Source organism: Maniola hyperantus, chromosome 18 (assembly GCF_902806685.2).
Source record: "Maniola hyperantus chromosome 18, iAphHyp1.2, whole genome shotgun sequence".
Taxonomy (NCBI): Eukaryota; Metazoa; Arthropoda; class Insecta; order Lepidoptera; family Nymphalidae; genus Maniola; species Maniola hyperantus.
This window is the reverse complement of record NC_048553.1, coordinates 11,831,483-11,853,852: the sequence shown is the minus strand read 5'-3', so window position 1 is coordinate 11,853,852 and position 22,370 is coordinate 11,831,483. Positions and strand designations below refer to the sequence as shown.

Below are 22,370 nucleotides of genomic sequence, written 5' to 3'. Positions count from 1 at the left end.
CTGAAAATTATTTTTTATGAAATCCGCTTTATCCTTTCCCATTTGTGTTCGAATTCGTTGAATAGAAGGTCCGTTGATTGGATAATCGTGGCAATTAAGACCTATTATTGGCAGGCATATCGTGTAGTTCTACTAGTTCTTGAGGTGGTATAATGCTGTGTAAAAGGACGTCAATTACCTCTGTGAAGACGTTTGCCTGAGCCACTTTTTTCTCTTCTTCAATCTTTCTCTGTCTTGCCCTTTCATCCTTTTCATGTAACTTTTCTCTACACCCAATAAACAACCTGGACATCACCACCACACCAGTGTGAATGATATCGAATAAATTATCCAAATCTTTTTGAAAACTCTCCTCGCAGCTTTTATAAGCATGTTGTGCTTTTTTGCACCCCTCGCCAGACTTGGTAAAGATCCACAAGCTTCTTTATACAGTTAGGAAGAGCTTTGGTGGGTATTTCAGCCTTTCCTCAGAATGTAATACACTCTTGAATGATAAGATTCGTGATTTCACTAACACTTTACATGATTTCGCAAATGTTAAAACAGAACTGTGAGAACTTGACGGTTAGACGGTAATTTCGTATCAGTTATTTGGTGATTTACCTGAACAATGCAGAAAATACTTATTTACAACGCTTCTCCATTTCACTGACATCTTTAAAATATCAAACAATACGCGTTAATAATGATAGGTCGAGATAAATCGACAAATAGAGCGAGCGTGGGGCGGCACTTGCAGCGCAACTTGTATGAACATTTTTCCAACTCAAGTCGGCACGGGTTGCAGTTATCCAAATAAGGAAAAAATTGATATTAGAGTGTTTTAGGGTCAAATAAACAAAACTAGAGCCTATGCGTTAAAAAATTCAAACTTTGAAAAATAAGGGACACCCTAATGTACGTATATGTATGTATATATAGTTGTTTTATATAATATTATTACTTGGTGTTAACATTTATTTTAAGTTAATATGTATATAGGTACCTATAATATAATTATGTAGGTGTGCTTAGTCTGTTTTACTATTATTAGACATTGAAATATGTATGGTGCTAAATAACTAAGTATAGTTGTTAGTTAGTGATTTTTTTATGTTTCCGTGTATTTTATTAGTTATGTTTAGTTATCATTAGTTTAGGATTCCGTGGCGTCACCCGGTTCAGGGTACCAGCTGAAAATCAGCACTGTATGTTCTTGTGCAACAAGGCATACAGCATAATGCTGAGCTCGGACCCTTTTTTCGGGTTGTGCCATACAATATGACAGTTTGTTCCGGCGCTTCTTTTGCTTGTTCTTAGGTGGAAGAAGCGCCGGAATAACCAGCTCTTAGCTTTAAGTTGTGATGTGTGGCACAATTGTATAAATAAACGTCTTTTCTTTCTTTCGGTGCCATTTTGTTTGTACAATAACCCTGTCCATACGAAGTAGTATACATATAAGTCAATGCGTGTATGCAAGCTAATAAAGCATCTAACAAAATATGGGAGTGAATAGACAAATGGTAACTTTAAAATGATAATAAAATAGTTAGGTACTTAAGATTCTGGTTACATATTATGAACAAAGGTATTATTATAGATCTACATATAATAATCATTCTTGAGCGTGGGAGAATTTTGTTAGAACGTGGCATGGGTAAAACTTACGACATCAATATAAAGTTTGAACGAATAAACTTAAAAGCAAAAATTTTTTTTTGACAATTATAAGTTTTTTTCTAGCTCGTCTTCTCAGTGTTTGATCTAAATACTTTTATTGTTGTTTATAGACGGTTTTCTTCTACGTTGAGATTGGCTTCAGTTTTGCAGGGCTTGGTGTAAGTGTAACCTTTCGTTAGTTAAAGGTTCACCTTGAGGCCGATTTTGCGGCTAATCTCATGCCTCGAGGCTCCAAGAAATTGACGAGAAACTCATGTACAGGCACCTTAATATTTTGTATGCCATAAAAGATCTTCATCATCATGATTAACCTATCGCTGGCTCACTACTGAGCACTGGTCTCTGAGAAGTATTTAGGCCATAGTCCGCTATGCTAGCCCAGTAAATTGGCAGATTTCACTTCAGGTTTCGTCGCGATGTTTTCCTTCACCGTTAAAGCAAGTGATATTTAATTGCGTTAGAAGTGCTTGCCCGGGATAGAACCCCCGACCTCCCGAATAGGAGGCGGATGTCTTAACCACTAAGCTATCACGGCCATCAGTACCCTTATTATAATAATGCGAAAGTGTGTTTGTTTGTTTGCTGGTTTGTTGATTTGTCCTTCAATCACGTCGCAACGGATTATCGTGATTTTTTGCATGGGTATGGATAACGACCTGGAAAATGACATATGCTACTTTTTATCCCGGAAAATCAAAACCCACGGGATTTTTAAAAACCTAATTCCACGCTGACGAAGTCGCGGGCAGCTTGTAAAAGATAAGAGCACGCACCTAACTCCCAGATATCCCTCGACTTGACCCTCAGCCGGTCGCCCAGGTCGGCGGCGTGCGCGGACTCATCGCTGGAGATGTAGCCAGCCTCCACCTCGTCGGAGTCGTCTTCCGTCACCTCGCTGATCTCGTCCTGCCATCGCGCGCTGCCTTCGTGGAAACCCTACGACAATAAGGGCTCATATACACATTACACAAGCGGCACGTTACCTACTTCAGAAACAACCAGGGCCGTCTTTACCCGGGCGTTCAAGGGGTGCGGTGCACCCAGGTGCAGAGTTCTAGGCGGCGCAATGCGAACTCCATAAATTTCGATAGGTCCTTATAATTTGAAAATGTAAACAAAGTAATGTGAAAAACAATTGCAAATAGAGGCCTGGGAAGCGCTAACTAACTAATGGAATCTTGCACCGCAGGCAAAGCTGACCCGCGGGGTAATTACGTATCTCGCGACAGGCTTGCAACAGGCGTAAATCTCGCGATCATTGCTGACAAACGTCCGGCTAAAGAGAGACAGCAATAGACACAAAGCAAAATAAGAAGAAAAAGAAGAAGAGAGACATCAAATGAACTGTCGGATTGCCACTGCTGTCGCTACTGCAACATTTTACGTAATCAGCCCGCCCGCGCCGGACTACCTCTGTTATAATTTATTAAAGTTGACACTAGGAACTGTAAAATGGCCAAGACCCCCCAAAAACTTGAGCTGCAACCGCGCCTGTCCACTACGCACACCTCTGCCTTTTTTTTGTTAACAAGAGCGGGGGTGGGCGCAGGCTAACTTTCTCACCCCGGCGCCGAATATGCTTAAGCCGGCCCTGGTCAAATGACCGTCGTCGCCGGTACGTCGACTTGTAGCCATGCTTGCGGTTATAGCATGCTGCGTCCAACATTTTGTCACTAGACTGAAAGCCAAAGACGCAGATCTTTGATGCTGACTTGTCGATTGGCGACCGTTGCAGCTGCTTTTGTCGTTGGCAACGTCGTGTATATGAGCCTTAAGGACAGAAAGACTATAAGGGCCAACGCATACCCACGGAGTGATGTAGAACCTTTGATAACTACTGAAATTCAGCTCTATGTATTTTGACATGTGTTTGATAAATGAAAACAAAACACGGAAGATACACATATAGGGAAGCTTGGCCGCCTGGGTAAATAAAGCTTAGTTTGAGTTGTTTTCAGAAAGATGTTGTCTCTCATCTTACTCCACTCTGTCGGTGTGCATTGTGCGTTGTGCAAATAAAACCAGAACCATTTTAACTGAAAAAAATTATAGGTTCAATGGTAGGTAAATAAATATATAAATTTTTTGCCATTGTAGTTATAAATGATGCCTAAAATCATTATCGAGTAACTAGTATCTCTACCCTATATGTATGTACTTAGTTAATTCATACATATAAAGGTAGGTACCTACGTGTTTTTGTCACGTAAGGTATATCAATAATCAAAGTTATATTAAGGACGCAGTAATAGAATTAAATTGAAAGTCAAAAGTCAAATGATTTATTCAAAATAGGTAATAAATTACTCTTATTGATGGTCTGGTGTTAGATTTGTAAGATATAGTGGTGATAATTATTACGCAAACTTAAAACTAAAGCTACGAGGGTTCCAAACGCGCCCAGGTCTGAGAAGAGCCCACAACAAACTCAGCCGGGTATTAATTGTATTAATGTAAGTATTAATTGATGAAGAGGCAATTATTAGTTAATTGTAATGGTCATTTAAAAACCGTTAATAATTTTGTAGTTTTGTCTAATAGGGTCTTGGACTGCAGTAATAAAATGACGTGATTTCTGTATAGCGGCACTCGATGCCGTTTTGTCTGGTGGGAGGCTTCGGCCGTGGCTAGTTACCACCCTACCGGCAAAGCCGTGCCGCCAAGCGATTTAGCGTTCCGGTACGATGCCGTGTAGAAACCAAAGAGGTATGGGTTTAATAAAAACTGCCATACCCCTTCCAGGTTAGCCCGGTATCATCTTAAACTGCATCATCACTTACCACCAGGTGAGATTGCAGACTAGGGCTAACTTGTATCTGAATTAAAAAAAAAAAAATGCGCGGCACACTAAATTTTAACTTGCAAGTTGCAACTTATTACTAAATTCACTGTTTACTTGCATTATATCATTCAAAATTAAGTTAAAATTTAGTTAACTAGTTAACAACTTCATGCGTGTAAATTAGGCTAAGAGACACTAGTTGTCCTACGTGAAATAAATAAAATTTGATTTGATTTGCCGGGTAACCATATTAATTTCGTAGGACGTTGTAATAAAGCATATTGAAATATCAAACTACTTTAATTTTGAACTCTTGAGCACATTTTCTTATTCCCGAAACACACTAACATACAAGGATATTGTTTAGAACCTTTTTGCTCGTGTCACTTTTGGTAGTTTTCAGAGAAGGCATGGGGCGCGTTTAACACAAACTCCTGCGCATGATCATAACGTGATCGGGCCGCGATTCGTCGGTAACTGAAATGATCGCTTGATTCCTAAAGCGTCTCGGCCCACCAAAATATTAATCACGGACTAACGAATATACATTTAAAAATATATACAAATTAATTGTTTAAGAGAAGTAATGCTATCGCGCTCACTAGTGCTTTCCATACAATCGTATAGTTCGAGACAGGTCGACATGGCAATCGAGGTATGAGGCGGGGGGACGCCCCACACCCGCACGTCACCGGGCTATCCCGCACCGGTTTAGCGCGGGGGCTTCGTGGGTGTGCGGGTCGTCTCCACTTCAATTTCGCGAAGTTATACCTAGTTTGATTCTCATAATTTTCAGCTCAATTAAATCTTGTAGGTAAGTTGTATTGTTTTAAAGTCAAAGTCAAAGTTTATTCTACGTGTCTACTGTTTTAATCGACTGCGGCGAAGTCCAAAGGAGGATTATATGTTTGACCTATTTGCATGTATGTCCATTGGTAATATTCAATGGCTCAACCGATTTTGCATAATAAGTATACGTCATTAGATTCGTTTTGATGGCGGATTTTATGCGCTTTGATGTGCGGGCTGATAAAGATGTAGTGCAGACCGCAATCGGGGTTTTTGAAAACTTTAAAATTAAGTAAGTACATGGGTACTTAATTGTTTAAATTGAGTGTTTTCTCAAAATATTATTTCATCTAGCGTCTAGTAGTCTACGTCCTTGATGACATTCCCGCGTGTCGCTATATCTTACCTCGTTTTATTACATTCATTTCTAAGCTTCTATTTTTATTTAAGAAAACTCTAATTTGACTCATGCATCAATTTCATAATCTGGAATAACTGCGTAGAATTGGCACAGTTTACTATAGTTAGGGAACTTGTAACAAAACTTCGATGCTTCACCTATAGTTGGCGACAGGTCGGCATGGCAACCGGGGTATGTAAGTCGTGGGGGGTGGGGACGCCCCGCACACCCGCACAGCGCACGTGCGGGATAGCGCGCCCTGTCGCGAACTATGCACCGGCAGGCCTCAAATGTTACCTATAGTACGCGACAGGTCAAAATGGCAATCGGGGAGGATGCTAAGTCAGTCTCAGTCAATCAGCTTTTCCTTTTATATATTTAGACTAGCTTATGCTCGCAACTACGTCCGCGTGGACTACACAAATTTCAAACCCCTATTTCACCCCCTTAGGGGTTGAATTTTCAAAAATCCTCTCTTAGCGGATGTCTACATCATAATAGCCATCTGCATGCCAAATTTCAGCCCGATCCGTCCAGTTATTTGCGCTGTCCGTAACAATCCGTTGATAGATCAGTCAGTCGGTCAGTCAGTCAGCTTTTCTTTTTATATATTTACACTAGCTGATGCCCGCGACTTCGTTCGCGTGGAATTAGGTTTATAAAAATCCCGTGGGAACTCTTTGATTTTCCGGGGTAAAATGTAGCCTGTCACTCTCCAGGTCTTTATCTATACACATGCAAAAAATCACGTCGATCCGTTGCAAAAACCGTGATTGAAGGACAAACCAACAAACAAACACGCTTTCGCATTTATAATAAGGGTACTGATATAGCCACCTACCTATTCCGGCAATCCATGACTAGCCGATGAAATTGTATGTGAACGCCAAAGTAATTGGTTAAGCCTGTCATAATTTTACCGGAACCGTATGTGCCGGTGAAATATGCAAACAATTGCTTCCAACTCCCATTCCATTATTAGACCGGCTTAGCCGCTGCAAATAGGGCTTTCAACTGAACTTCTATATTTTATGATTTGATACCGATTTGATAAAACCGGCCAAGTGCGAGTCAGACTCGCGCATCGAGGGTTCCGTGCTACAGTCGTATTTTTTCGACATTCTGCACGATAATTCAAAAACTATGATGCATAAAAATTTGTTTTAGAATCCATAGGTGAAGACCTTTCATATGATACCCAACTTGATATAGTTATCTTACTTCGAAAATTAAAAATACTTATTAGTTCATGAGCACAATTTAAGCTGAGCTGTCTGTCTGTCTGTCTTTCGAATTTTCACCGATTTTGACGAAAGTACGACATAGGATACTTTTAATCCCGGAAAATCAAAGAGTTACTACGGGATTGTTCTATCCACGCAGATGAAATTGTTAAAGGCACTGTGAAGTGAAGTGAGTGAAGCTGTGATAGCGTAGTGGTTAGGACGTCCGCCTTCTAATCGGAGGTCGGGGGTTCGATCCCGGGCACGCACCTCTAACTTTTCGGAGTTATGTGCGTTTTCATTAATTAAATATCACTTGCTTTAACGGTGAAGGAAAACATCGTGAGGAAAGCTGCATGCCTGAGAGTTCTCCATAATGTTCTCAAAGGCGTGTGAAGTCTCCCAGTCCGCACATGAGCAGCGTGGTAGACTATGGCCAAAACCCTTCTCACTCTGAGAGGAGAGCCGTGCTCTGTAGTGAGCCGGTGATGGGTTGATCATGATGACTGTCAAGTGTCAACCCTATGAAACATGCCACAGTGTAGTTATTGCCATAGAAATAGCGTTATGAAGTGCAGATGGTCGTCCTTCATACTTTAGTACCAGTTTAACTGGAAATCATATTGTATCACAGTGTAACGATGTGCTGTATAATTCCACTAAATTCTGTTTCATTAGAATTTAGAACAGCAAACTTTTTTCCCTGACCGAAATTTGGCCACAGTGGCCAATTCAACTGAGACTAGGTATAAACAGCTATTCAGGAGATACCTAATAAGTGTTGTGCAGGCGTTATTTTGTTGTCTGGTGGTTACCACCCTACCGGCAAAGCCGTACCGCCAAGCGATTTAGCGTTCCGGTACGATGCTGTGTAGAAACCGAAGGTGTATCATAAAGACTGCCATACTCCTTCCAGATTAGCCCACTTCCATCTTAGACCGTATCATCATTCATCACTTACCACCAGGTGAGATTGCAGTCAAGGGCTACTGGATGGATCGGGCTGAAATTCGGCATGCAGATAGGTATTATGATGTAGGCATCGGCTAAGAAAGGATTATTGAAAATTCAACCCCTAACGGGGTGAAATAGGGGTTTGAAATTTGTTTAGTCCACGCGGACGAAGTCGCGAGCATAAGCTAGTTGAAAGAGGTGCATTCCCAAATCCCAACACTTCAGGATTAAGCCTCGAAACATCTCTACAATCAAACTTTTGAAGTGGATATGAGGAACAAATCCTCCCAAAAAGGTCGAAGTGCAACCTCTTAGTACATAAAAAGGTACAAAATGTACAGGTTTGTATGAATGCTAGTAAGTATGAATGTTTTTGTATGAAAGGTAAACTAACATCTAATAAGTAGGTACCTACCTAAAAACATAAATCGTGTGAGGTCAAAGATCTTTGTCAGCCCTAGCACAGACTACGGTCTATTTGGGCTGCAAATTGCAAACACCAGTCTCGGTTTTTATCTAGTGATTTGGTCTAAAAGTGTGGTGTAAAATGTTCACTGTTCATTAAGTCGAAATAAAATTAAAATTAAAAAAGTAAAAACACCAGTGATGATAAAGAGCTTGTTATTCAGCCTCGCGATACAAACACCCTCTCCCATTTATTACGCGATAATGGTGGGCGTCTGTTTTAGCCCGTGTTTAGACATGCGTCTGACTGATGAGTTCCGTGCCTCGATATTTTTCAAGTCTGTATTTAGATAAGAACCTTGAACTATAGTACCTATTATGATGTAAGATTATTATAAGTATAGATTACCCGCTGCTTCCCGTGGCTCAAGGGAAGCATAATTTTTGGCATAAAGCAAAAGGAAAAACGGAACCCTTATAGGATCACTTTGTTGTCTGTATGTCGGTCTGTCAAGAAACCCGCAGGGTACTTCCCGTTGGCCTAGAATCATGAAATTTGGCAGCTAGGTATGTCTTATAGCAGACATTAGGGGAAAAATCTAAAAAAGTTGTGGTCATGAAAATAAAAATTAGTTTTTTTCAATTTTCGAACTAAGTTAACTATGTATATCAAGTGGGGTATCATATGAAAGGGCTTCACCTGTGGATTCTAAAACAGATTTTAGTTTATTTTTATGAATCAAAGTTTTTGATTTATCGTGCAAAATGTCGAAAAAATGCGACTACGCATCGTGTGACCTCAGTCTTAAGAGGAAAAGAAAAAGGAAAATCTTTTGACCAGCTGAAGCTGAAGAGCATTCTTAAACGAGAGCGTCATTTAAAACTTTCGTCTTCCCGCAACCGAAACTAATTTGTGCTAATAATTCCTTTGATTTCGGAGAAAAATGGCGTTTAAAATATATCATTTGTGACGTAGTTCCGCCATTTGCTCATATCGAAACTGGGGCGAGATATTTGTGCCAATGGGGTTAGACAAATATTTATATGTTTGGATGCAAAGGTGCAAGTATTGGGATGAAAAATTAATACATACCATCTGTGTCGATCGACTGAAGGACACAGGAATAGCATTTAGTCTGAGTGTACTAAATTATTTGCAGCTACAAGTACCAACCATCCAATTCGGTGCTCTATATCTACAAGAAAAAACCGACCAAGTGCGAGTCAGACTCGCGCACCGAGGGTTCCGTACTACAGTGTAATTTTTTCGTCATTTTGCACGATAAATCAAAAACTATCCCTCGGTACGCGAGTCTGATTCGCACTTGGCCGGTTTTTTGTAGCGCAGTCACACTCCTTCAGAATCGACTACCCACTTGTTTTGCGTGCACTATACCCGTCCTTTTATTCGAGAGGTCGGGGGTTCGATCCCGGGCACGCACCTCTAACCTTTCGGAGTGAGCGTTTTCAGCAATTAAATAGTATCTATTATGCTTACTTTGATTGATATACTTGCTTTAGCGGTGAGGAAACCATCGTGAGGAAATCTGCATGCCTGAGAGTTTTCCATAATGTTCTTAAAAAAGTGTGTGAAGTCCGCCAGCGTGGCAGACTATGGCCTAAACCCTTCTCATATAGAGAGAAAGAGGAGAGTTCTCAATAGTGGGCCGGCAAGGGTTTATCATGATGCCAGTTTAAATGAATGTAAAATTCAAGTTTTTTTTTGTGTTTTTCCAGATTGGAGCCGATGGTGCCAACTCCAAAGTTCGGGAGGCGATGGGGGTGCAGTACATATCCTGGAACTACGACCAGATGGGCATTGTGGCAACCCTTCATTTGGCTGAGGTACTTACTTCTTATCTATATATATAAAAGGAAAAGGTGACTGACTGACTGACTGACTGACTGAATGACTGACTGACTGACTGACTGATCTATCAACGCACAGCTCAAACTACTGGACGGATCGGGCTGAAATTTGGCATGCAGATAGCTATTATGACGTAGGCATCCGCTAAGAAAGGATTTTTGAAAATTCAACTCCTAAGGTGGTGAAAAAGGATTTTGTAAATTTTGTAGTCCACGCGGACGAAGTCGCGAGCATAAGCTAGTCTAAATATATGTATAAGACTAGCTTATGCTCGCGACTACATCCGCGTGGACTATACAAATTTCAAACCCTTATTCCACCCCCTTAGGCGTTGACTTTTCAAAAATCCTTTCTTAGCGGATGCCTACGTCATAATAGCTATCTGCATACCAAATTTCAGCCCGATCCGTCCAGTAGTTTGAGCTGTGCGTTGATAGATCAGTAATTCTTAGGTGCCTTCAAGTGAAGAGTGAATATGCATCTTCTAGGCAAGCGCGCTCCATCTTAGGCTGCATCATCACTTGCCACGACGTCTGATTGCAGCCAAGCGCTAGTCTATATTTTTTTAAACGTCAATCTCCACAGGACGATACTGTCGCCGACGATAGAAGGTCGAACTCGTTGCGATTTCCTCGCCCGTAGAGATGGCGTCCTCTTCACTTGTACCACGAGGTGTTTGATGGTACTACTCCTCGTAATATGCACAAAGAACTTGGACCAATACGGGTAGTGGATAATTTCAGTAAAAACCCTTGGTTGTAGAACAGTGAGAACACGACAGCTTGGCAACGCTTTTTACCGACCGGCCCCGTGGCGCTGTTGCCGCTGGACTTGGGACACAGCTCGCTCGTGTGGTCCGTGACCAAAGCGCAGGCCAAGGACCTGCTCAGTCTACCTGAGGAGAGGTTCGTCGACGCGCTCAACGATGCTCTGGTGAGTATATAACATCTAGTAAACTAGAGGTTTACTCCGAACTAAGACCTCGCGTCTTATTTATTTATATATTTTTTAACCGACTTCAAAAAAAGGAGGAGGTTCTCAATTCGTCGGAATCTTTTTTTTTTTTTTTATGTATGATCCCCGATTACTCAAAAACGCCTGGACCGATTTTGAAAATTCTTTTTTTGTTTGAAAGGGTATACTTCAAAGTTGGTCCCATTTCAATTTGGTGAAGATCTGATGAACATCTTCGAAGATAGATACTGGAACTCCTCAACGGATAAGAGTAAATTGCTCGCGATCAGTGTAATAGCTTAGTAAACAGTAGATTTTTAACCAGTCATAGCATAATTCCATGGGGCCACTAAAAATTGTGAAATAAAAATTTTTTACAAAAAAAATAAAAACCGACTTCTTACATAAACACTAAAAATTGAAAAATTATTTAATTTATTACCGAATATATTATTTATACAAGAGTTAATATAGTTCCATAATAATATTTTTTGGGGTCGGTGCCAATGAGGTGCCATTGTGGAGTCCCATAAAAATATGAAGTCTAGACGATTCACGCAGCTAAAGCTAATTGGCACCGGCACCAAAAAGTATTATTATGGAACTATATTAACTCTTGTATACATAATATATTCGGTAATAAATTAAATTATTTTTCAATTTTTAGTGTTTATGTAAGAAGTCGGTTTTTATTTTTTTTGTAAAAATTTTTTTTCATGTACTGAAATTGTAGTTACATAGTAGTAATAAATTAAGTTACATTGGAAATGCTTATCTCTAAATAGAGATTTCTTCCAGCTTCCCATTCAAGGAACACGTCCACGTGGCCGTTCCCCTACTCGTTGCGATTCCCTCGCCCGTGGAGATGCACGGGCGAGGGAATCGGAACGAGTTCGACCTACTAGCGTCTTGTCTCATTTTAAAATAAATGTTATTGTGTGGGGTATTGTCATAGAGCAGAAACAAAGAGGAGATGTTGTATTAAGATTTCCCTATGAAATATCGAGTGACATTTTGCGGGGTGAGGGGTTGTGGAACGCCGCCCACTTCTCAATTTTCCATCTGCGGGTTAGTAGCAAAACTACTCGCTTAGCGACCTAACATCGATATATTGATGTCACTACATAGTTCAGCTATCTCACACTAGATGTCAATAATCTAGAACTATTTTAATAATTACGTATAAAATTACTTACAAATGAAATGTGATACCATTCATAGCATCAGAACGTCTGTCTGAATAACTTTGACACGATAAAACACAACACTTCATCCTTTTGTTCTTAAAAACGCGAAAACACACCGATAATACGAGTCTCAATATATGTGAACCTGACGAACGCAGACAGCATACTAACTAAGGCCCCGCCCACAGTGATGACGTCAGGACCTAGTTGAAAATCACAGTGCACAGTTGCTTAGGCCAACTCCTCTTTGTTTCTGCTCTATGGGTATTGTTATACGCATCTCTGTCCCCAGTGGAAACAACACCCTCGCAGCAGTACAGTGGACGCGTGTGTGTCGTGGGTGGGCGCCGTGCTGCGGCGGGCGGGCTTGCCGGACGGCGCACAGAGGCAGCTGCCGCCCAGTGTACGCGCTATCGCCCCCGGCTCCAGGGCGGCTTTTCCCCTGGGCTTCGGACACAGCACCAGATATGTGGCACCAGGAGTCGCTCTTATAGGGTAAGTTTTTTGAAGCAAAACTTCTTTAGGTGTGACTTATGAGTAATTCAGCGGGGCGATTGTCTAAAACCTGCATCAATCATTATTACAATCTCAATTGTTTTAATTGGCTGAATTTGTGCGATTCTTGTTGCAACAATGTATTGTGGCCAATAGTGAGCGAGCGTCAACCAATCAGAGGTGATTGCGATCGTCACATTGTAGCTGTCATTCTACCGCAATCGCGCTGCAGATCTTTTTCGGACGGAAGTAACGTTCGCGTTTCGTCCGTATTTAAAATGGTAGCCAAACAAAACAGCTGTTTTGAGGTCGCCATCTTTTCTCGAAGTTTTCGAGCATTAGAAAAAGCACCTAAAGTCGCGAGGTTTGACAGTTCTAAATTAAGATAAGTTTGTCTGTACACTTTTCTTGTTACACTGGTGAGAAAAAGATGCAAATACTCTAAAATTTAGTTCCCATGAGAATCAGTACCAATATTTAGAATTATTTCAATTAATTTGATTATGTATTTTTACGATAGTGTTTTTTATATAGGGACGCCGCTCATCGAGTGCATCCACTGGCGGGTCAAGGGGTTAACCTTGGGTTCGGAGACATCAAAGACCTTACGCAGTTCCTGTCAGACGCTCTTTACACTGGATTAGATATTAGTAAGTTTACATTATATTTCAGCATATTTTAGTTAAATCGATAATTTAAAAAAGTTAAAACTAGCAGCGAATGTAGATTTTTCGAAATTTGGAAGACCCTCTATTTAATAATTACTAAGAAATAATTTATTTTTGACATATTCATCATCCCCACATGCCACAATTTTTAAAAAAAACCGCCACAATTAAAAAAAACCGGTTCAAGTGCGAGTCTGACTCGCGCATCGAGGGTTCCGTATTACAGTCGTATTTTTTCGACATTTTGCATGATAAATCAAAAACTATCATGCATAAAAATAAAGAAAAATCTAAATAATATTTATTCTTGAACACATTTAATTCTGTTATGTAACTAAAAATTCACGGTTTTCGGATTTATTTCTTTAATTGTGCTATAAGACCTACCTACCTACTAAATTTCATGATTTTAGGTTAACGGGGAGTACCCTATAGGCTTGACAGACGACGGACGGACAGACAGACAATAAAGTGATCCTATAAGGGTTCCTTTTTTCTTTTTGGGGTACAGAACCCTAAAAAATCTATTCTGTTGTATCGTTGGCACTTCCTTTAATTAAAAGACAGAAAGAAAGTTTTAATTTAACTAATTTTATTATTTATTAAAATATCCTCATATAAAGCCTGCACGTGGATATACATAGATCACAACGAGTAGAGGCTTATCGAGAGTGTTAATCTTTATAATAACCTAACTGCAATATTAACTTGATTAGGGCACAATTGCTATTGCAACCACATAATCAAAATAGCGAGCGAAACACAAAATTATTTAATAGTTGTCGAGTCTCGAGTCGGAACGAGACTGGAGTAAAAACCGTCAAACACCCGTATTTATACAAATCGATTCAAGATGGCTGCCCCACCGCATATTGCGTGACATCGGATGAGTCAAATATTGTCTAATTCATTAAAATACCTTCAATAAGCTAACATTTCTAAAACCATTATATTTCCAGCGCACTCCAGCTGGTTGCAGCAGTACGAGAGTTCCCGGCAGCGCCACAACGTGCCCACGCAGCTAGCCGTGGACGCGCTGTACCGGCTGTACGGCGTCGAGCTGCCCCCTATCGTGCTGGCGCGCAGCGTCGGCCTGCAGATCACCAATGCGTTACATCCCATCAAGGTACAACCCACCACCCCCCATGCCCCCACCAACCTGCGGTTATATGGGCTGAAGCGCTGAGGGCACCCGTTCAGTACTTCCTCGATGGCTCTTTCCCGGGGTGCTTTCTTGACTTCCTACAAATTCTTTTTATCTAAAGTAGATATCCTTTTTAGTGCATTTTCCAAATTAAAACATCGTTAGAAATGTTATGTCGGAAATTGGAACTGTTTCATCAAGCGATCTATAGATCTTTCAGCGCCATCTATCGGGACATGGCCGAACGAACAACGATTCCCGCTTCGCAAAACTCTATAAGCACCATAGATGGCGCCACTAACGAAATATATATTTTAGTTTCATCATCATCATCATCATCATCAACCAATAGACGTCCACTGTTGGACATAGGTCTCTTGTAGGGACTTCCACATGCCACGGTCATGCGCAGCCTGAATCCAGCGGCTCCCTGCGACTCGTCTGATGTCGTCCGTCCACCTAGTGGGGGGGTCTTTCAACGCTGCGTCTTCCGGTGCGAGGTCGCCATTCCAGCACCTTGGGACCCCGCGGTCTATCGGTTGTACGAATCGGTTGTATCTTAGTTTACTGAAATAAATACCTATCAGCCTGCGTTATCAGTACCATGATAAGAATAATCGTCAGTTCTAACACAGTTGATCTCTTATCTCAATTTTAATTGTAATAATAATATTGTTTGTTTCAGAAATTGATAATGTCTCACGCAACTACATGAATGCGATGGAAAATTGTAACATCGGAGTTTTTTTTTAAATCCTGTTGCGTAGTTTGATTTTGTGCTGAGTATTATAATGTAGGTACCCTAATTAGGGTTCCGTAGCCGAATGGCAAAAGACGGAACCCTTATAGATTCGTCATGTCTGTCTGTCGTCCGTCCGTATGTCACAGCCACTTTTTTCCGAAACTATAAGAGCTATACTGTTGAAACTTGGTAAGTAGATGTATTCTGTAAACCGCATTAAGATTTTTACTCAAAAATAGAAATAAAACAATAAATTTTGGGGTTCCCCATACTTAGAACTGAAACTCAAATATTTTTTTTATCAAAATGTCGATAAAATACGATTGTAGTAGGTACGGAACCCTCAGTGCGCGAGTCTGATTCGCACTTGGCCGGTTTTTTTTATTTTTAAGGCTGATTGTTACAACTGTAAATATGTTATTTTTTCGTAAATAAAAACTTATTTTTTAATTCGCATTGATTTATTTCATCTCCAAAGTTTTGAAGAGCAGCTGTTATCACTTTAAATTACAACAATAACAAGTCAAATCAAATCATCTACTTATTTGGAATGCAGATTCTACTGAGAAGAGCCGGTAAGAAACTCGACAGTAGCTCTTGTTAAATTTTAAAAAGTTACTATGTAACAAAACTAGGTGCATAATATACAATGACTTCTATGTATATACCATTTTGTGGGCAACTGAAAGCTCAGCCGGTTGCTTCCACGCATCAACTGTACCAACAATATTATATAGGAATGATCTATATCCATACTAATATTATAAATGCGAAAGTGTGTCTGTCTGCTCACCTTTCACGGCCCATCCGTTCAACCGATTTTGACGAAATTTGCGATAGCTTTCATCCCGGAAAATCAAAGAGTTCCCACGGGATTTTTAAAAACCTAAATCCACGCCGACGAAGTCGCGGGCGTCATCTAGTCATCTATATGAAAACAATTCAGACTATTTGACGACCTCCCTGGCGCAGTGGAGAGCGCTGTGGTCTTAATAGTGGGAGGTCCCGGGTTCGATTCCTGGCAGGGGTTTGGAATTTTATAATTTCTAAATTTCTGGTCTGGTCTGGTGGGAGGCTTTGGCCGTGGCTTGTTACCACCCTACCGACAAAGCCGTGCCGCCAAGCGATTTAGCGTTCCGGTACGATGCCGTGTAGAAACCAAAGGGGTATGGGTTTAATAAAAACTGCCATACCCCTTCCAGGTTAGCCCGCTATCATCTTAGACTGCATCATCACTTACCACCAGGTGAGATTGCAGTCAAGGGCTCACTTGTATCTGAATAAAAAAAAAAAAAAAAAAATTTAGAGGAAGTGTGATTGGTCTCGAACGGCATGGAAACGCCGGCTATGAAAGTTCCTTAACCGACGTTCTATTTCCGTAAATAAAGATGGCGGTCGCATGAAACAAAAATGTCGAAATTCTATAGTCGGTTGTTGGATTTATATTTCCGGGAGTAATGGATTCTCAAAGGTTGGTCTTGGACCATTTTATTATTTGTCTTGGACTAATTGGTCGATTTGCCCGATTTGGGTCATTGACTCATTGAATGTCACTTCTTGATAGAAGCAATGTCTGTATAGGTACCTACCAGTAATATAATCGTAATCGCTACAATTTCAACAGAAGGTACAATATCTGTACCTGTTTTACCTATTTTACCTATACTTATTACTTTAGTAAGAAGTAGTTACATAATCTATCCTATGAAATATGAATAGAACAGGATTCAAAATAGCTATTTTTCTGAAAAACATGAATCATTCCTTATCACTTAGGTATCAATTTAATTTATGAAGTTATGTGGATACTTATAAGACCAGCGGAAAGACCAGGCTACCTAAAATCAGTCTACCTATACCTACTCCGTAGGAGAACTAGAGTGACCGACATAGCTCAACGGGTTGAAGTGGCAATCGGCAGGGCACATAGTTCGTAAAACCGATAGACGTTGGTGCCTCAAGGTGCTGGGATGGCGACCTCGCACCGGAAGACTCCCCACTAGGTAGACGGGCACCGAGTAGTAAGCATAGACGGGCGACATCCATCAGACGAGTCGCAGGGAGTCGCTGGTTTCAGGCGGCGCAGGGTCGTGGCGTCTGGAAGTCCCTACAAGAGACCTATGTCCAGCAGTGGACGTCTATCGGTTGATGATATATTCCCCGTACCGTGGGTAGATATACATATGAAATGGTAGGTAACTATAAAATAGCAACTTTTCAAAACACATTAGGTACCTATATTATTCAAAACAGGTAGGTAGTAAAGACGTTAAACGTATTTTTCAACAACAAATAATACGGATGTGAGAAAGTTCGTTACTTCCTATCGACACGTGCGTCGAGATACCTTACAAACGAGGCCGTTCACGCTACAGAAAACGCCCCTCATGCGTCGGGTGTAGGGTGACCACCCGTAGCGATGAAACGGGAATGTCCATTACTTTGGTATCAACAATCAACGCACAGCTGAAGCGACGGACAGATCGGGCTGAAATTTGGCATGTAGATAGCTATAATGATGACGTAACTAGATCTAAGAAAGGATTTTTTTGGAAATTTAAAATAATATAGTTTGCGTGGTTTAGGTTGAAACAATCCCGTGAGACCTCTTTGATCTTCGATTTTCCGGAAAAAAGCAACCTAGGTCACTCTCAGTCTCTAGGTACCTACCTACTTGAAGTATCCAAAAAAAACTGATCCTTCTTTCTTCACTCTGGGCTGGTTTCCGCACTTAAACTTTTCCGTCTGTTGTGCGTGCATCGCCCGTCCCCGCCGAAGTTTTCACTCCAGCCATCCAAGCTCGCTCCAGAAGCCAAGAAGACCGCCCAGGTTGCCAAAGGCTTCATGGAGTGAGGTCGGGGAACCCAAATGGCGTTCGCGTTGTTCTGCCACGCCCGTGCACTCTAATAGGAGCACGTGCGTCGGTGTTTCATCGACCTCTATGCAGGCCCTGCACAGAGGAATGTCGGTGACACCTAAGTAGGTATAACGAAAAGGTGTTTGTTTACAACAAAAACTGATATCCGACATCCGTGTTTCTGCCAAGTTCAATACCTACCTTCAAGGCAAAAGTGAATAGGCATCTTCTAGGCAAGCGCGCTCCAACCTAGACCTCATCATTGCTCTGTTTCTCAGGCATGATTGTCGTCAACCGCAAGCCATTAATATTAATAAAAAATCGCAGGCGTTACTTTGTGGAAATCTATGAACAATGAACCAAACGATTGATTTGCTATAATCCGCTGAAACAGGTCGAATCTGTATGGTGCAACATGCAGCATGCGACATGCACCGCCCGCCCTCCCACTGATAAACATGCAGGAACACACCGGAGCATGTACATCATCTCCACATCTCCTGATGATACTCCAGAGTCGAGACGAAACGTGCGTCGAGTGTGTTTTTGGATTTGTGTGGTGGTGCGTATTGCTTGCCTGGTGGCTGCTTTTCTTACATGTTCAGCTGTGGGAGGGCGGGTGGTGCATGTTGCATGCTGCGTGTTGCACCATACAGATTCGACCTGTTTCAGCGGATTATAGCAAATTAAGCTTTTGGTTCATTGTATAAAAAATCCTGTTATGAGTGGAAATTAAATGGTCAGGTTAGTTTTGCAGCTGGCTTGAAATATCGACCGCGCTAGCATATTGCGCGCGCCGCGGAGGGTTGACGTCACTAATAACAATGGCCGTTTACGGCAGCCATTTTGTTTTCAAAGCTTGTCTTAAGCAATTATAGACTTTAGGAGTATTGAAATAAAATTGATATTCAAACGGCTTAGTTTAGAGGTTATTACTGGTTTTACAAAGACGTAGCATCTGCGTCTGTGTTTTTTTTTAATTCTTTGAAGGGGACGCCTCGAAACTGTAAAATGTACATAAGTACCTAGAGCTACCTGATGGGAATTATTCGTGATACCTATCTAAACAATGATTTTCTATTGAAATGAGTGTTTAAATCTTTAGGTAGGTATCTGGTATCCACTAATGACTTCATTTGATATTAATGAGTAGTTTACCTATTTGTAGTTTGGGCTAATGAGTTTTGGTAATTTGGAATTCCAATTAGGTACCTACTAATTAGGTAAGTACCTAGGTACCTATACCTAGGTACCTATACCGACTTACCTAGGTTTTTCTTCTTATAATTATTTATGAATCGTTCTTATTTTGCTAATCGGGCAAAATCTGCTAAGTACTTACCTACCTAGCTACCTACTAACCTAATGAAAGTACCTACCTACCTATTGCTATTTTATTGATGTATGGTAGGTAGGTAGGTACTAACGTAAACTTAAGTAGATACCTACCTATAATAAAAAGAACAAGGAGAATAAAGAAGATCCCAAGTTTAGAACTATTTAGGTATGCTGAGCACGGTGGCCCTACCGCGGTTGTTTGACAGCTACAATGTCACGATCGCAATATCTCTGATTGGTTAATGCTCGCTCACTATTGGCCATAATGCATTGTTGCAACAAGAATCGCACAAATTCAGCCAATCAGAACAATTGAGATTGTAATAATGATTGATACAGGTTTTAGACACTCGCCCTACGGGTCTTCTCTCAGAATGCGAAGGGTTTGGCCATAGTCTACTAAGCTGGCCAAGTGCAAATTGGCAGAATCAATTTTAGGTTTGGTTTAGGTAAACACCTAACAAACAATGCTACTTAATGGAATGACTAATGTATGAGTCATCTCATTGAGGAATCATCGTGATGACTAAAACATACAGCAATGAGCAACGCCTTCCTACCTACATATTTATCTCTCTAGCCTTTAGATAGAGGTAATGGAATGATTCTGAGTGAAACGAGCCGTACTGAGAACCACCTTCTTTTTGGAAGTCGGTTAATAATGCATACCGACCTAGCTTATGTGCATTCAGCCAACTCTCACGTATGGTGCTTGGTCCCTGAACAACTCTCAAAAGTCCAAGCTCAAGGTTTGCCAAAGAGTGGAACGCAGCATACTTGGTATAAAACTAGCAGATCGCGTAAGGAATTCTGCTAGGCATACGTTCCAAAACGCGAGTAGCTGACGTTGGCCTTGCAGCCGCTTTACTCAAATGGGACTGGGCAGGTCATGTGTGCCGTATGCCAGATGAGTTATGGGCAAAATATGCTTCTTTTTGGACGCCCCAGAATCATCAACGCCAGCGTGGTCGGCCGAGGCGACGTTGGCGTGATGAATTAGATAACTTTACTGTTACGTGGCCTGAGCCCTGAAGAGGCACGAAATAGGAAATGGTGGAAGGATCGGAGGGAGGCCTTTGCCCAGACGTGGTACAGCACAGGCTGATTTAGATTTAATAGATTTAGACCTAGCTTAGATTAATATAATAATTAATCTAAGCAATCTAGGCAGACTACCTGCTAAACGGGATCCTAAAATACCGTTAAATGCACGGCCCGCACATTCTTTGTGTAACTGAACATAGGCACACATAGGTAGGTTTTATTACATTTATTGTCTGGGTCTACTACCTGAGGGTCCTTCCAAAGACATAATAATATTTTACTTGTAAAATGTCTTTGGGCTCTTCCTATAAGGTAAGCTTTTGACCACATATAGGGTTGCCAGGTCTTAAAATCGAAAAGCAAGACAGACCAGCCAGTTTAGCCGGACATTTGGGTAAAAAGGCCGGACAACCTTTTAGTCTTAATTTTTTACACTTAACACGACAAATTTTTTTCACACTAATAAAATAAGGCTTTTTTATCATTTAGTACCTACTATAAAATGTTCTTAGATTCTTATGAAAAACCAGTAAAATTGATTGAATCAGTCTTCTTTTTCAATAATAATGATAATCATTCATTACTTAACTAAGTACTAGTTACTATCTATCAATTTTCGCAATGAAATAGAATATTAAACACAACTATAAGTAGGTACCTACTTAATTAATTTTCTTAGATTTTTATAAAATAACAATAGAATTTAATAAACCGTCTTATTTTAATTATCGTTCTTTACTTTAGTTGGGTAGGTACGGTTACAGAAAAATTTAAAAATATTATTATCTTTAAAAAGCCTCGGTCACCGTCTAATTTTGGTCGCACATGCAACCAAAAAGCCCGACTGTGTCCGACTTTATGCAGACGCCTTACATATCATTACCTATACAGACCTAATTACCTACGGTATACCTACCTAATACTATTATACCTACTGTTTGTATTGGGCTTCTTCTCAGAACAGGGCGCGTTTGGAACCTAAACTAAAACTAGGTAGGTACCTACCTACCTAGTTTTAGCACACGAGGTGGTTTTAGTATGGTTTAATTACTTCTTATCTTATCACCTAGGTACCTACTTACCAATGTACCTACCTACTTTGACTAAATTCTAAAAAGTAGCTGATATTTACAGTAGATATAGAATAGATCTAAATATATAAAATGAAAAGGTGACTGACTGACTAACTGATCTATCAATGCACACCTCAAACTACTGGACGGATCGGGCTGAAATAGCTATTATGACGTAGGCATCCGCTAAGAAAGGATTTTTGAAAATTCAACCCCTAAGGGGTGAAATAGAGGTTTGAAATTTGTGTAGTCCACGCGGACGAAGTCGCGAGCATAAGCTAGTATTGTCTCATATTTTAATCTTCGAAGCCCCGGTCGGTCGGTCGGTGGCATGTCCCCCTCCCTCCCCGCTCCAGTCTCCGATCGATGACGCGGCGGCGCGGCGGACGGACGGTTGGAATTCCTTCCCCCCTGCCCCTCTAAACCCAGCTTCCCCCCTCCCCCTCTATACCCAGCTTCCCCCTTTCACTCCGCTCGTCGACGTGCTTATCCAAGAACACGAGTAAACGTTTAGTTTAACTAGCCTCTGCCTGCGACTTCGCCTGCTTGTCGTTTACATTTTTGTTTCCCATAAAATCAGTACCTAAATAAGTAAGTAGGTACCTACCTATACATTTATTAATTTATATAAATATTATTTAGGCAAGACAATATGAATGAATATTTTGAACTCAATATAGGTAATATGAAGCATAATTGACGGAATATAAATTATACCTATTATAGTCGTCAATGTTCGCGTTTCCAACATAATGTTGGGAACGCGAAATTGGTACGAATGTTGCC

General features: G+C 40.8%; 2 protein-coding genes across 3 annotated transcripts in view; one reads left to right on the top strand and one right to left on the bottom strand.

The window, feature by feature from the left end:
- The window catches only part of pyx (transient receptor potential channel pyrexia), a 34,085-nt gene extending 29,137 nt beyond the window's left edge, over window positions 1–4,948 (bottom strand). Inside the window, exons 1-2 of the mRNA XM_034977956.2 lie at window positions 4,812–4,948; window positions 2,433–2,595 (exon numbers count right to left, since the gene is read on the bottom strand). Of these exons, the coding sequence (XP_034833847.1) occupies window positions 2,433–2,595; window positions 4,812–4,853 (205 nt within the window). The 5' untranslated portion in view covers window positions 4,854–4,948. The remainder of the gene's footprint in view (window positions 1–2,432; window positions 2,596–4,811) is intronic.
- Coq6 (ubiquinone biosynthesis protein COQ6, mitochondrial) overlaps window positions 1–15,728 on the top strand; it is a 47,303-nt gene extending 31,575 nt beyond the window's left edge. Inside the window, exons 4-9 of one of the 2 annotated variants that reach the window (XM_069504691.1) lie at window positions 9,950–10,060; window positions 10,848–11,015; window positions 12,516–12,718; window positions 13,253–13,368; window positions 14,346–14,512; window positions 15,216–15,728. In XM_069504691.1, coding sequence (XP_069360792.1) covers window positions 9,950–10,060; window positions 10,848–11,015; window positions 12,516–12,718; window positions 13,253–13,368; window positions 14,346–14,512; window positions 15,216–15,245 — 795 coding nt within the window. In that variant the 3' untranslated portion in view covers window positions 15,246–15,728. Of the gene's footprint in view, window positions 1–9,949; window positions 10,061–10,844; window positions 11,016–12,515; window positions 12,719–13,252; window positions 13,369–14,345; window positions 14,513–15,215 lie in introns of both variants that reach the window. The other variant, XM_034977957.2, reaches the window with a different exon arrangement.
- Window positions 15,729–22,370: the final 6,642 nt, after the last annotated feature.